At 44.1% G+C, this 16,622-nt stretch overlaps 1 protein-coding gene across 2 annotated transcripts in view; it reads left to right on the top strand.

Moving 5' to 3' along the window:
* The first annotated feature begins 217 nt into the window (after positions 1–217).
* LOC138299180 (uncharacterized) overlaps positions 218–16,622 on the top strand; it is a 42,263-nt gene continuing 25,858 nt past the window's right edge. Inside the window, exons 1-2 of one of the 2 annotated variants that reach the window (XM_069237276.1) lie at positions 218–333; positions 11,782–12,199. In XM_069237276.1, coding sequence (XP_069093377.1) covers positions 11,786–12,199 — 414 coding nt within the window. In that variant the 5' untranslated portion in view covers positions 218–333; positions 11,782–11,785. Of the gene's footprint in view, positions 334–11,781; positions 12,200–16,622 lie in introns of those variants that run through there. The other variant, XM_069237277.1, reaches the window with a different exon arrangement.

Genomic DNA, 16,622 nt, shown 5'->3' with positions numbered 1-16,622 from the left:
TACCCTCGACGCAATCGTACTTTGACTGCGATCGCTCGCCCCCAGTTTTAATTCTTTCCAATGTACCGCCCCCAATTCACCAGCGCTCAATAGTGCCCGTTCAAAGATGGCCGTCGAACACACCTTGACGTCAGGAACCTCCACCCAATGAACATTGACTGCTCTTGAGTGGTAGCAAATCGTGTTCCTTTGCGTTAAATTGAGCCGCCAGCCAATCAGCTTACTTCTGAGTCTGCGCTTGAAATCGAAACTGTGACCCCTGGCCCGCTCGCTCTTTGTGGCGGCTGCTCCCCCCATCGTCACCGGGGGAGTTCAGCGGCGGCTTGGCTACAGGTGAGGAGCCCGCTGGGCATGCTCTTTATCCTCCTACACACGAGAGCTTATTTTAGTGAACTCTTTTCTTTTTTTTCACTTGTTGTGAGGTGTCCCGGTTATCCTTCCAGCAGTTGAGATTTTTCAGGGATCTGCATGGACGGTGTGCATGCTCGCAGACCCTTTGGGTTAAAAGGGCTTCTGTCACCCCTTCCCCTGCTGTGGTCCGGGCTGCTGCATCCAGGACACACACGTTTTTTTTATCTAGTGTGTGCGCTGGGCTGTAGTACTTCGCAGGCCATGCAACGAACTTTGAAAACTGCAGGAGGCCGCCGTGTTTGTTTATGTTTACATATAGTGTAACAGAATGCACTAGTCCTAATGGTTTGCCCCATGATGTGTTAAAGATTTAGTCAACATTCCAGAATGAAAATAGAGAGAGCAGGTTACTTCATGTGCTAAGTTGGAATAAATACTTATGAAACATTCAGGTCTGAAGATTATCCACAACTTAGACTTTGTGTTTTTAATTGCTCATTGTAGTATAACTCATCAAACAGCATTGAGTTTCCTTGTAGTTTATTCAAATAAGAAAGCATGCCAACACCAGTGTCTGCCTGTTCTCCACCCTGGTCAACTCCAACTGCCCCTTCCTCCAGTTCTCCACATCCTCCCCATTCCATTCTTCAACTACAAACATTCCACTAACTCTACATTCTAAGTAAGAACTACATTACACAACACATCTTCCCCCTTTGGGAAATAAACAATAAGTAAAACATAAATCACAAGGAAGGAAAGGAAGGAAAATGATACAAAGTAAACTAATTTACAATACAGATCCTAATTTACAATGTAGTCCTTTAAATGCAAAGGTTTCTTAATCATTCTACCCAATCTGCTCCTGTAGGTTACATTCCTTCCAAGATTGTCCGGATGGTCCTTGGACACTTCCACTTCCTGTGCCGGGATGTCATAATTGTCCATAACATCTTCTGACGCCGAATCAGCTTCTAGGATGTTAGCAGCTCCAGAGAATGTGTCTTCATAAACAGGGTCTAGCCACAAATAATTCTTCATAGGTACAGTAGAATTTGCCCCAACAGCATCACCCAATAACTTAGCACGACTCATATGCCACACACGACCGTCACTTAATTTGGCAGAGTTTTTGTATACTTCAAGAACTGTTTTAGGCTCTGAAAACTTAGTATCACCTTTTTTAACTTTACCTGGTAGTTTAACTCGAACAACATCACCTTTCTTCAGACCAACGTCTCTTGCCCCTTTTTTAAAATCCACATAGGTTTTATACAACTCCTGTGCTTTCTGAATATTCTCCTTAATTTCAGCAGGTGACCATTCTTTTACTCTAGATTTGCTTAACCAACCCTGATTATCCTTTGTAAATGGAATTCTACCCCTCATAACTGTAAAAGGGGTATATCCTGTTACCGTTGGGGTGGTTCTGTACATCCAGATCATTTTCTTAACACTAGTTTTCCAATCAACATTTCTAAATTTAGCTAGTTGTACAGAATCTTTAATAACTCGATTAAACCTCTCCACTTCTCCATTTCCACTAGGATGGTAAACAGAAACTAACTTGTGTTCTATGCCATTTCTCTCAAAAAATTCTTCAACCTCCTCGCTCTTAAATTGCACCCCATTATCAGTTATTATCTTCCTAGGCAGCCCTTCCCTTTGAAACAGTTCATCCAAGAATATCAGAACATTCTTTGAATTAGCTTTAGAAACAATTTTAATCTCTGGCCACTTTGAGAAGTAGTCTACTGCTACTATAATGTACCACTGCACATTCTCCTCTACAATTGGTCCCATTATATCCAGACCTATAACTTCCCAAGCCATCTCAGGGCAAGGCACAGGATGTAAAGTAGGTTTTAAGGTCACCAGCGATTTGTCAGCATTCATGCATAAATCACAACTCCTAACAATTCTTTCAATATTGACATCCATACCAGGCCACCAATAATTCTCCTTAACTTTCTTTTTAGTTTTGACAATGCCAAGATGTCCTTCATGATTTATTTTAATAATGGAGTCCCTTAATTTCTCAGGTGGAATTATCCTATCACCCCTCAATACCTTATCCTGTTCTACAGATAACTCATCTCGTAACTCAAAGAAAACTCTGAATTCTGCTGGCATTTAATTTTTCCCTGGCCAACCTTCTTGAATATACTGTTTAAGCGTGGTTAATATGGGGTCATTTGCTACAGTTTCATTCCAAACCTCAGAACTAATGGCCTTCCAATCATAACTCCCTGACCAAGCGACCATGAACTCTTCGTCATCACCCACTAATTCTGAGGGCAATCTGCTCAAACAGTCCGCCACCTTATTTTTAACTCCTGGAACATATACCAAATTGTATTTGAAATCCAACAATCTTATGGACATTCTAGCTATTCTTGCCGTTGTCTTTAACAAACCTTCTGTAGTCAACACCTTGATTAGGGGTTTATGATCGCATCTAATTTCAATGTGAAAGCCCCACAGAACATTTCTGAAATTTTCTAATCCCAAACAACCGCCAGAGTCTCTCTCTCAATAACTGAGTACCTCTCTTCTGTGGGAGAAAGCGCTCTAGAGGCAAAGGCTATAGTAACTTCCTCACCAGTGATACCTTTCTGGCTTAATACAGCACCAATACCTCTATTTGATGCATCAGTAGTGAGAATAGAAGCAAGGTTAGGGTCAAACCCTGACAACGCTTTGCCCTCACAAATCTCTCGTTTTATACATTCAAAATCTTCTTGTAACACATCCGTCCATACAAATTTACATCTTTCTTTCAGCAGTTGTCTTAAGTTAAACGTTTTCTCAGAGAAACTCCTGACAAACCTTGCATAGAATTCTGCTAAGCCAAGGAACGACCGTAATTCGTCCTTATTTCTAGGAGCTGGGGCACCCCTAATGGCTGATAACTCTTTTTTTTGGTTTAATCCCCCTCATAGTGATTTCATGTCCTAAATAATTTAAGCATTGAACTCCAAACTTACATTTCGAAAATTCAGCTGTCAGGCCATTCTCTCTTAAGATACTTAATACACAATTAACCCTCTTATCATGTTGCCGTCTGTTCCTTCCCATAATTAAAATGTCATCTTGAAAGACAACTACACCTTCCATATTCTTAAACAGTTTGTGCATCAGTTTCTGGAAGACCGCTGCTGCTGAGGCCAGTCCAAAAGGCATACGAACATAACGGAAACAATCCTGAGAGGTCATGAACGCAGTCAGATTCTTACTATCTTCATGTAATCTCACCTGATGGTAAGCGGACGATAAGTCAATGGAAGTGAACCATTCCATGTCTTTTGTCAGGGCAAGCATTTCAGAAATTTTTGGTAAAGGAAACCTCTCCACTACTATGTTGTTATTTAGGTAACACAAGTCGATGCATAGACGAATCTTCCCATTGGCTTTGCGTACTGCGACCAAAGGTGAGATCCATTCAGAGGCATCCACCTCTTCAATAATACCCTTGCGTAGAAGAGACTCTAATTCTTTATTTACTTCGTCTCTTATCACCCAGGGAATATCACGTGATTTGTGGACTTTCGGTACAGCATTATCCTTCAGCACAATTATATGTGTAAAATTCTTAAGGGCACCAATATTCCCAGAAAAAAGTTCTGGAAATTCGTTCCTCAAAGTAACACTATTACTTTTATAGTCACCCACTACCTTAACCTGTTCCACACCGTTGGGATCCAAAACCATATTCAGGGCCCTTTGATCCAACCAACCCAATACTGCTGGTCCTTCTTCAGCAACATATAATTTGCCCACGGCTCTCCTGCCCTTGAATTCAAAAACCACTTCTCTAAAACCAATCATAGGAATGGATTCACCTGTAAAACTCTCTGGAGACACATCTGTTGGATTTAATGTGGAGCCCAGAACCTTCTGAAATTTATGCGCCCACATATTTTTGTTTATAATTGTGTACGGGGAACCAGAGTCTGCTACGATCAGTACACGCACTCCCCCCAAGAGAATTTCACAAACATGCTTATTTCTAGATTGTAAACTTAAGTGTGATACACAAGAATTTTCTATTTGATTTACTTCTACGCAATCTTCTACATCAAAATCACTGTTAATACCTAAGACATACTCATGGCCCTTTGAATCGGCACTAGAATCAGAATTGCATTCCGAATCTGATTTACTGATCACCGCTGCAACTTTTCTACCTCTTCTACACACTTTAGCGAAATGGCCCTTAATGCCACACTTAGCACACTGTTGGTCTTGCGCCGGACATTTCTTGTAAAATGCTAAGTGCTCTTTAGTCCCACAACGAAAACATTTTCGTTCAATATTCTTTGTTTCCACCTGTTTCCTATGTGTTTCTTCCGTATTCCTTTTAAATTTAACCTTGCTAACTACTTCATTCTGTACTTCTGCTTTTTCACAATAAATAGCCTTTGCACATTTATTCGAAATTTCAGCTTTTTTGACTAGAGCCACAACTTCCTCCAACTGTGACTCTCCATGTACCCACAATCTCTCTTGAATGTGAGAATTATTAACATGCATAATGATTTGATCCCTGATAAATTCATTATGCAACCCACCAAATCTACAAGTAAGTGCTAGTTTTTTTAGCTCGGAAACATATTCTTCAATAGATTCTGTTTTCTGTTGTTTCCTACTGAAAAAATTGTATCTGTCAATTGCAATACAGACTGATGTTGAATAATATCTGTCGAGGTCTTCTAAAGCATGAGAAAACACATTCAAATCCCCATCTTGTTGAACTTTTTTTTTTATTGAGTTATACACCTTAAGACCCATAGGACCCAAGCAGTGTAATAACATTTTCTTCTTTCTAGTTTGAGTCAAATCTTCGTCATCAATAGTATCTAAATAGTTCAAAAAGTATTCTTTCCACTCTAGCCACTTGACATGTTGATCTCCAGTGGAAGTCAGAAAAGGTTGTGGAGGAGTAAGAGTAAATGTTTGAGCAGCACTCATTTTTGTTTCTTTACTTTACAAAATTATGAAAAGTCTCTCAAAAAACAAAAAGGTACATCCAATATGGCCGCCGAAGACACCTCAAAGAGTTCTAGTGTCCAGGAGGACGTAGCATTTAGTACACGCCCTGATCACAACACCGAGATCACAGTGAGTGCGAAGGAGCGGGCGTGTGAAGTAGAGGACGGTAAAGCAGACACTTGGGCTTCTTTACTAGCTATTTCCGCAGAGCTTTGTTGTCGACTGAGCGCTGTGTAAGACCTCTTTTGCCTGGGCACGTGTGTAGCAGTGGAAACAGCGCGCTCCTCTTAAAAAAAAAAAAAAACACCTTGCGCCCTTCACCGAAGCTTGAGCACGAGCATTGTATGTGCACACGCAATACAACACAGCCGAGATCGCACAAGAGCAACGGTTGATGCCTCGTGGCGTTGATGTCTCACGACTTGAGACAGCACAGCGCTAGTCCGTTCGTCCACATAAAAAAAAAATAACAACAATACACGGTGCAGCGCAGCGGTACGGGCGGGATAAACTGCTTTAGAGATGCCCAGTCACAAAAAGGGGAAGGTGTTGGCGCGCTACTCACTCCGGATGGTCCTTGGACACTCTCAAAGACGAGACGAATCCGCGATGGTTTCAGACTTGAAATGTAGTCGTCGCCAAAATTCTTGTAGTATAACTCATCAAACAGCATCGAGTTTCCTTGTAGTTTATTCAAATAAGAAAGCACGCCAACACCAGTGTCTGCCTGTTCTCCACCCTGGTCAACTCCAACTACCCCTTCCTCCAGTTCTCCACATCCTCCCCATTCCATTCTTTCAACTACAAACATTCCACTAACTCTACATTCTAAGTAAGAACTACATTACACAACACTCATGCACGCCTACAGAGCCCTTCACAATGCCGTACCAGAATACCCTAACAGCCGCCTGACCTTCCACCGGCCCACCAGACACCTGCGGTTGGCCTCCCTTGCCCTCGCCAACGACTCATGCATTCCTGAACCGGAGGTCGTTCCTTCTCCCACCTCGCTGCCGAGGCCTGTAACAACCTCTCCATTCAACTCTGCACAACAACGTTCAATGCAGAGTTCAGGAGTGAACTTAAGATCTGGCTGTTTGAATAGATCATGGGTACTCACAAACTTTTTCTCGGGGGCCAAAATTGCAGTAAGGTTTGCAGCCAAGGGCCGCACTGAAGTGACAGCGGGGGTGGGGGCGGGGCTTATAGGGGGCACAACCACCCGCCCCCTTTTTCAAAACATTGCTAGACAATGCTGCATTTTTAATCCAGATATAACTACAAACCTACCCCAGTAACACACACAATGCGCACACACACAGCGCCATCTGCTCTCACCCCTACCCCAGTAACACACACAGCGCGCACACACAGCACCATCTGCTCTCAGCCCTACCCCAGTAACACACACAGTGCCGTCTGCACACAGCGCCATCTGCTCTCACCTCAACCCCAGCAACACACACAACGCCATCTACACACAGCGCCATCTGCTCTCACCCCTACCCCAGTAACACACACAGCGCCGTCTGCACACAGCGCCATCTGCTCTCACCTCTACCCCAGTAACACACACAGCGCCATCTAAACACAGCGCCATCTGCTCTCACCCCTACCCCAGTAACACACACAGCGCCGTCTGCACAGAGCGCCATCTGCTCTCACCCCTACCCCAGTAACACACACACACACACAGCGCCATCTGCTCTCACCCCTACCCCAGTAACACACACAGCGCCATACACACACAGCGCCATCTGCTCTCACCCCTACTCCAGTAACACACACAGCGCCATCTGTTCTCACCCCTACCCCAGTAACACACACAGCACCGTCTGCACACAGCGCCATATGCTCTCACCCCTACCCCAGTAACACACACAGCGCCATGCACACACAGCGCCATCTGCACACAGCGCCATCTGCTCTCACCCCTACCCAAGTAACACACACACACAGCGCACACACACTGCGCCATCTGCTCTCACCCCAACCCCAGTATCACACACAGCGACATCTGCACACAGCGTTTCTGCTCTCACGCCTACCCCAGTAACACACACAGCGCGCACACACACAGCACCATCTGCTCTCAGCCCTACCCCAGTAACACACACAGTGCCGTCTGCACACAGCGCCATCTGCTCTCACCTCAACCCCAGCAACACACACAGCGCCATCTACACACAGCGCCATCTGCTCTCACCCCTACCCCAGTAACACACACAGCGCCGTCTGCACACAGCGCCATCTGCTCTCACCCCTACCCCAGTAACACACACAGCGCCGTCTGCACACAGCGCCATCTGCTCTCACCTCTACCCCAGTAACACACACAGCGCCATCTACACACAGCGCCATCTGCTCTCACCCCTACCCCAGTAACACACACAGCGCCGTCTGCACAGAGCGCCATCTGCTCTCACCCCTACCCCAGTAACACACACACACACACAGCGCCATCTGCTCTCACCCCTACCCCAGTAACACACACAGCGCCATACACACACAGCGCCATCTGCTCTCACCCCTACTCCAGTAACACACACAGCGCCATCTGTTCTCACCCCTACCCCAGTAACACACACAGCGCCGTCTGCACACAGCGCCATCTGCTCTCACCCCTACCCCAGTAACACACACAGCGCCATGCACACACAGCGCCATCTGCACACAGCGCCATCTGCTCTCACCCCTACCCAAGTAACACACACACACAGAGCACACACACTGCGCCATCTGCTCTCACCCCAACCCCAGTATCACACACAGCGACATCTGCACACAGCGTTTCTGCTCTCACGCCTACCCCAGTAACACACACAGCGCCATACACACACAGCGCCATCTGCTCTCACCCCTACCCCAGTAACACACACACTACATTAAAAACAAATAAATAAATAACCAAAGAGCCTTACCTGCCTTAATAAAGCACTGTAAAGATGCCACAAATGTACAACGGCACAGCAGGCGGGCGGGCGGGCGGCAGACGTGGAGACGGTGACGGGAAGCAGACAAAAAAGCCCCGTAAAAGTTAGCTGCAAGCGCTAACTTTTAAGGGGCTTTGGCTTCCCACCACTAGCCAGGATCGTCATTGAAACGCCATAACTAATGGCCGCCTTAGGTAAACATAGAGGAGGGCCGCGGGAGCATGCGCGAAGTAGCCACTATTGCGCATGCTCCCGCGGCCCTCTTCTATGTTTATGTACTGTGGCCATTATTATATGGCGTTTCTCGGACGTCCGCGGGCTGCCAAGATAGGCCCGTGGGGCCGCTGGCGGCCCGCAGGCCGTACTTTGAGTAACGTCGGAATAGATCCTCCTCATGCCAGCGCTTGGATACCCCTAGGGGTGATTAGCCCACTCTACAAGTTTCCTGATTGATTGAGTCTTGTGCCACTTGGGGGTCAGTCTCAATCTTCAGCCCACTTGCAAGGTGTCAATTAAAGATATGGGAACAGATTTGGTACCATTATCATATTCTCTGTATTGGCAAGAACACTAAAGTGGTACCTTGTAAAACATTATACTACAAAGGGACCACAGGGTCCCACAGTACAGAGGCCACCAACGGGGAATAAGTCCCTGTGACCAATCAAATAGCTCTTTATTTTTTTAAATCTGCTGTCCTATGGGACTTCTGTTGGAACAACCATCCAGATATCTCTCTTTTTTTTTTTTTTTTAACCATAAAATCTCCAAAGGGCTGAACAGATTTACACCAAGTCACAAAAAGCACGCTTTCCGGGTAAAGATCTAGCTTTCTGCCTAATTTGGTGTAATTCTGTTGAGCTGTTTGTTTGAAATTGTTGTCTAAAATACCCTATGGAAATTGAATTGGGTAAAAAGGGACCGCCCTCTTTTTCTAAACCTCTGCTTGATGGATCACCCCAAAACTTTCCAGGAAGGAGGTGAGGCTGATTAACTTTTTAAAAAAGTTTTGTGAAAATTCATCAAACACCTCCTAAGTTATTAGCAAAACAGAAATTCACTTCCTCTGGAAACTTTGACTTACATATAACTACACAGTGGCAGCAAAGTATATATACCTTTTGGGGAGGTGAGGGCAACCCCCTCCCACCCCTCACCCCCCTTTTTAAATATTTCAAATTTTTCTCTTTTGGGGTAACAAAATGTCCTTCTTTTTTTTTTTTTTTTTTCCTTTGTTTCTAAGGGCCAGAAGTAGCCAACGGTTTTACCCATTTTGTGTCTATGGGAAAATTTGTTCGTACATATGGCCCCAGATATCTTACTACTCTTCACCTCATTCTGACCCTGAATCCTAAAAAAAACCCTTACCTTTCTTTTCCTTTATCGTCCCCTGAATCCCCAAAACTCCTTACCTCCCTTTACCTTGGTCTGCCTCTAAACCATAAAAAAAACCCTTACCCTTTTTACCTCTACCCACTCCTAAACCCTAAAAATCTTACCTCCCATTACTTCTAGCTGCCCTGAACCGTAAAAAAAAAAAAGCCTTACCCCTCTTTACCCAGACCTGAACCTTACAACCCCCCCCAATCTTCCTTTACAAGCACTAAAACCAGTTTAAAACTCTTGCTACCCTGTGCTCTTACTCTCCCTAAATCCTAAGAACCTCTTTACAACCTTTACTAACTTAAACCACCCCTGAACCAAAAAAAAACCTTTAATAGCCCTTACCATCCTGAACCGTTACCAATCACTTAATCTTTACACCGCCCTTTTTTTAAAAATGACATAATAATGACATTGAAAAAATATATCTGCATGGTAAAGTGCCAAAAAAGTACCAAAAAAAGGCTTTTGTGGTACTTCATTTCAGGATAAAGTGTGAGGTATAGTCCTGCAGGTTAAAGAATGAAGCAGGGAGGTAGCAGTTGGTGCCCGAGCTAGGAACAACAGAGAGCAGGAAAAATAAAAGGGTAAACAGGGGCAGGGGAGGTAGCCTTGCAGTTAGAATGCTCTTGGAGTTAAAAGATCTCTCGATCATAGATGAACATGATCCCTGTCTCCTGATATTGGTGGACCTCTCGCTCAACTGCCTTCAACACAGTTGAGCATCCCGCCCTCATATGCACCTTGAAGTCTCAGATGGGATTCACTGTCAATATCCTTCACTGGTTCTCCTCCTGCTTTTCTAACTGACGCCAGTTTGTTCAGAAGGGCACCTAAAGAGTCTCCTAGGGTTCCATTTGTCTTCTGTCATCTTCAGCAGCTTCAAACCTCACCTTTCACCGAATGTCAGGTCACTTGAATTCACCATGGACACCAACCCCGCACTCGGAGGACACATCAGCAAAAAATAGAAAGAGACTATAGTACTAGCTCTCTCTTTTAAAGAAAGTAAACTTATTTCTTCCAGAAAGCTACTTCATAACTGGTGTTCAAGCTCACATACTTTTGCATCTGGATGGTGGTAACGCCTGCTTCAAAGCACCCTAGACCCCACACTGGCACTCTTTAAGGGCTTCTTACATGCCTCAGCACAACTGAAGTAACGCACTAAGGAAACATGATCACATCACCCCTGTCCTGATGAAATTACATTGGTTGCGCTTGCTGGCTGCACCATCTTCGATACCAGAACCCACCTGCACTATGAAGAGGAAAGAGAGTTCCCCTTGTAGGCAGGTGAAGTGAGCGCCCAAAAAATGGTACCTTGCTTCACAAGCTCCAAATTTTATTTTCATGCATAGATCAAGACAATTAATATCATGATCAGGACAGTGAATCAAAATATTAGTTACTTGTATTTGAGACTTTTAATTCTTCTATCTTACAAAATCCGTACACATTGATTAATCATTAAAGGCGTTCAGCAACTTAGTAAGTCAATCAGTGCTGTATGTGAATTAAAAACAACAGTGTACCTGAATGCGACTAACCCACCACCGATGGTTGTGTGAATCCAAAGTGACTTCCCTTTGACAATGGTTATGCATTTATTTCTCAACAAATACATGCCTTGACAAGTATTTCTTCATCCATGAAAGTTTCTTGAAGAACCACTAGTGCCATATAGGGTGTATCTGTTTCCCACATCGCTTGACTTCCACAGATGTATATATTGATTCTTTAAAACATCACACCAGGGCCCAACCTGCAGGTGTAATTCTTACCTTCACCTAGTCGACACTTCACCTGTTTCACAGACGGCCTAAACCAACCTCAATTCATCTCACTTTACTCTTATAAGGAACCCAAACATGAAGCATTATAAGCTTATCTTGAGACCCTCGTGCAGTTTAGGATATTCTTGGTTAAAAAAAAGACTGGTTTTACATGCATCTAATCACCACTCCCTGTGGTTATAGTGGTGAAATATGTATACTAAATGCAATTTATGTTTTTAACTACTCATTTGTAACCAGTTATGTGGGGTTGGCTCTCCTTTGGTACATTTATGTTTCCTTTATTGTGTGTTCTCAAGGTCACCTCTCTTTGCACTCAACAGAAACATGGCTGCAGCAGACCACCTAAAGAGTCTGGATGAAGAAGCCACCTGCTCCATATGTCTGGATTATTTTAAAGAGCCGGTGTCTGTGGAGTGTGGTCACGCTTTCTGCAAGTCCTGTATCACTCGATGCTGGGAGAGATTTCAAACAAATTTCCCCTGTCCGCAGTGCAGAAAAACATCTCCGAAAGTAACACTCAGACCTGTCAGACAGCTGACACGCATGGTTGAAATTGCAAAACAGCTTCACAATCCCAGTACAACTGGCCAAGATGAGCATTTGTGTCGACAACATGAAGAGAAACTGAAACTGTTCTGTAAAAATGACCAGAAACCCATCTGTCTGGTGTGCAGCATGTCGCAGGGCCACAAGGGTCACAATGTGGTTCCTATAGAAGAGGCAACACAAGAGAATAAGGTATCTATCTTCATTATCTTCATCATCTGCTTCAGGGTAAAGTGATACATTTTAAAACAAAGTATGAGATTTGACTTTTTTTTTTTTTTCTTTCTTTTTTTTGCTTTGTTCAAATATATAATATTTTGTATGTTCATTTTATGGTCGCCTGGGAGTGTGGAATTTTATAAAATACCTGCTTGCCCATGGATGGGATGCTTCATAAATCTGCTTGTCCTGTAAAAAAAAGAAATCCACTTGTCTCTTTGGTCCCATACAATGAGGTGACAAATTATGGCACTGTTTTCAATATATCAGAGCTGTGCTCCCCGACTGTGCCATGGCTCATATTATAGCAGGGGTTGAGTTCTAGCAATGCCCTGATTTTGCAACCTTTCAGCAAATCTACTTACTGGGGCTGGAAGTAGCGATACCGCATTGGACAGGTTGAAAATGTACTCCTGGCAAGGGGTACAAGTGAAACTTTTGTCACAGTGGGGAAATACACAATTCTAGGGGAAGTGAACTTGCAAATGCTCAGCAGATTTTAGCACTGCACAAACCTACTTATGCATATTTACTCACACTAAAATGCAGTTAATAAATATTTTCCAGGCCTACACCTGTAAATTCTTGTGAACATATTAAAGTTGTAAATCTGCACTAATGCAAGGATATATCCCATGGGTGCACTTCTGTGGCTTTTTTAATTGGGTCCCTAATTACATCTGATGTTAGGTGAGATCTTTAGTTTTTATTACAGTTGTTTAAACCTAAGTCTTCAGACATTGCCAACTTCACCCTGAGTGACAGCATTATGCTTGTTAAAAAAAAAAACAAAGTTTTATAAAAATGATAGCAAAGCAAAACAAGCATTGACTAAACAAAAGCCTGCCAACCAGCACAAGAACCTTGTTTCTGCAGTGTTTGCCAGTTTTGTTCTCATTTTTCCCTTCTCTGGAACTACTCCCAAATATGAAATAGATTTTACTAAGTGATGTCTCAGCTTAATGGTACCTAAAAGTGCGCAGTTTACTGAAAGGTTTTTCTTATAATTGCTATTTATTAGTGAATGCAAAGAATCCCCAATCTTTGCAAACATTTGCATCTAACCAGAGAGCATTGTGGGAGCAGTATAGATAACTTCATATTGTTAAACTTTGTAAACATGCATACACTTTTATACTGAAACCATTGCCAGTAGTGCAAGCCGAGCTCACAGCATTTTCTTGAAACGTTGTCTTATTAAGAAGACATTGCATGAATGAACCATAAATCCAAGTTCCAACAGCATGAACATTTGGATACAAATCTTACTTTAACTGCACACAGCGCGTTTTCAAAGATCCATAATGTGGTGATGTGAACTGGCAGCCAAAGAGTTCTGTGCTGCAGGTGACTGTTTACTTGTCCAAAGGGCAAAATAACCATGAAAACTCGATAATATTGACCCCAAACAAAATGTCCTGTGTATCGGGTTATAGGAATTCCACACCCCTGCCTCCTGTTTCTCTTGAATGAAAATTGTTGATCCGGCCTAGGGACAACATTATGGTTCAAATATATTTTTATTCAGTTTTCAATAACAAGACTCCCCTACATCTAAAGAGCGCTCTGGAGGCAACTTTAGTTGTTGTACCAGCCTTGTGTAGAGAAAAATTTACATTAGGTTTTGCCCTCTTGATCCATTGGTCTCATATTGGCCTTTATTTGTTGCCCCCACCTTACTGCAGTATACGCAGTTGGGAGGGGGTGAAATGCGACATACAGAAAAAATACATGCAGCCTCCTGAAGTAATCACTCTAGTGTGTAATACTCAGGCCACTGATTCCCACTTCTCTCTCACTAGCAGTGGTAGTTACTCCCCAGTCACTATAGGTGGCATTCAAGTTAGTCTCCACTAGCAGTTCCAGTCTCAGGAGTCCGACTCTGTTAGAAAAGTCAAAAGGGTTCCAGCTCCAAGGCTTTCTCTGTCAGGCAAGTTCCCTTGGGACCTTCAGACCGTCTTAACCGCACCCCCAGGGATCGTCCGACTAGAGACTCTGAGAGTACATCTCAAGGGTGTGGCCGCCGCCTGTGTGGGTAGCTGTGGCTGGGTGTTCTCATGCTGCTCTGATGCAACAGTAAGTTTCCTTAGGTCTTCCTTATACGTAGGGAATCGAGGGGCAGCGGCTTCTGATTCTTGGACATCTGTCACCACAGCAGCCTTTGCTCATTACAATGGCATCCACCGGGCTATGATCCTTGTCTTTTTCCGATGGTGCCCTCTAGCATACAGGGTCACCACACCTGCTGCTCACTCGGGCAAAGGCCCTATCGGCACATCAGCGGGTTCTTCTTCCCTGCAGCCCCATCTGCGCACTTCAGACCCCCAAAACCAGCGCTCTGTTTAGGAGCTCAGGGAAACACAGTGCAGTCCCCCTAGTCTCCTTGGGGGCGCTGGGTTGACCTGCTCGAACCAAATGAGGTTTTGCTCTCATGAACCTTTTAAGTGTAAGACCAAAGCCGGGATTGGTTGTACCATCGGGCCTGTGCTTTCAAGGCAGCATGGGGGCGGTTGGGTTCGAGTCCCAGCGTGCCTGGGTGGTCTGAAGGCATGAACACCAGATGTGCATCCACGGTCCCAGCACATTTAGGAGCACTGTGGTCCAGGCAGGCTAGTCAAGCCTGGCCCAGGGACACCCCGGCTAGTAGCACTACAAGGAAGGCCCAGACTGTGAAACCCCAACACACCCACCGATCGGTCTCGCTTAGCCCGTAGCAGGTACCCATCTCCCTGGGTCAGGTTAGCGCTGTCTTTCTCTTCACCGCTTTATTCATTTGTTGGTCTCTCCATAGCACCGCAGTTGCACCCGTGTGACTATTGAGATTACACTGTAAATCACTTCTTGCATAAACCGGTGTTTGTAAACTGCATCGTAGACCTACATTTAAACTGATGAGTTTTATACGCCCCATAAGCTTATTTTATGTTACGCTGCACATTGCAAATTACTATTTTCTACCCAGTGCTCCTTAGCACTAGACTGTAAATCTAAGTTTCTCCTGTACGTATAAGATTACATTTTAAATAATTGTTTTTCATGCGGCACGTTCTCAATATGGCTGTGCTATCAGGTGACTGTGTGTGTTCTTGGTTGAGCGAGGCTTGTTGTGAACATTGTTATAATGCGCCCCATAGTGTCACATGCTAAAAGTGAGGTTTCTACTTTAATAGATAAGTTGACACTGTACAGGGATATTTTTCATAGGCCTCGGTTTGTTCGTGAATTAGTGTGTTTTTTTTAATCGCCCTTAAATATACTTTATAAATCTGCATTGTAATGTTTTCTGTGAGACAGCATTGCAAATGGGAGACTTTTTTATGACCCTCACTTGGAGCATTGCACTGTCCTCCCAACTGTGGAGGGACTGGATGTCAACGCCACAGTACAACATATTGGGGTAAGCGTTGGCTCCCACGATTTGACATCCCATAAAAGCCGGGAAGAAAGGAATCTCGGGGGCTAAACATCTTTCTGAGGCAATCCACCCCCAGCGCTCCAATGCCCTGTCAGCAGTAGTAAGGGTATTTAGATGTAAATACAACTAAATAAGAGTTAAGTTAGCCAATGCAAGAACACAACACTGAATAATGCCCTCCCGCTGGCCAGAATATGTCGAGGAGCACCGGATATTTACATGCCTCTTCCATAACTGTGCAGCCATTAGTGTGTGGTGCCCAAACCATCTTCGTTTAATGACAAAGCAGTTCTGGCTTGTTACATTTCAAGTTTGGGCTCTAAAACCGTTAGTATGAAAATGCGAGCAGATCTAAACCGACTAGAAAGGGCTTTGCATGAACTCAGTAAAAAAACAAAAATGTGCATTGAATGTTCTTGGAAAGGCCCTGGCTGCGCTGGTTGAGCGCCTTGCTGTGGTTGGTCGCTGAGGTGACTTGGGCATCCCGGGGAAGGGAAGTTGTCTCCATTCTACACCACTTCTCCACTCTCCCTTGCCCCTTTTGTTCCATCATGCGGTGTTGCAGTTGTGTGCGGGCAGCAGTACGGATCCCATGTTACGTACAAGTTTGAGGGACTTATCGCTGAAGGTTGCATTGTGGGAGGAGATCGGGTACTACTCCGTGACCTTTGTGGAGCATACATTATGCTTGGGGTATATTGTTAGTTGGGATGGCGCAGGTTGTGTTCAAGCAATGGAGTTTCAAAGGGTCTTAGTAATATCAAAGTATTTCTTTGCAACCAATGCTTCCTTTGTTATGCTGAATACTGTTATTGTGGAAAACACCTTTTTACGTTGTTGCTTTATTTCTTAAAAAGTAAAAGCTAATTTCCCACAGGTCAGTAAAGCATGTTTATGACCTGCGATAGAAATGATATGTGCAGGAAGGTAACAATAACATTTGTCGTACAAGTAAGGGAGTGTGTAATTTTGCTGACACTT

This window comes from Pleurodeles waltl, chromosome 6, assembly GCF_031143425.1.
Source record: "Pleurodeles waltl isolate 20211129_DDA chromosome 6, aPleWal1.hap1.20221129, whole genome shotgun sequence".
NCBI lineage: Eukaryota > Metazoa > Chordata > Amphibia > Caudata > Salamandridae > Pleurodeles > Pleurodeles waltl.
Note: the sequence above shows the minus strand (reverse complement) of the source record. Positions and strands in the feature narration are given on the sequence as shown.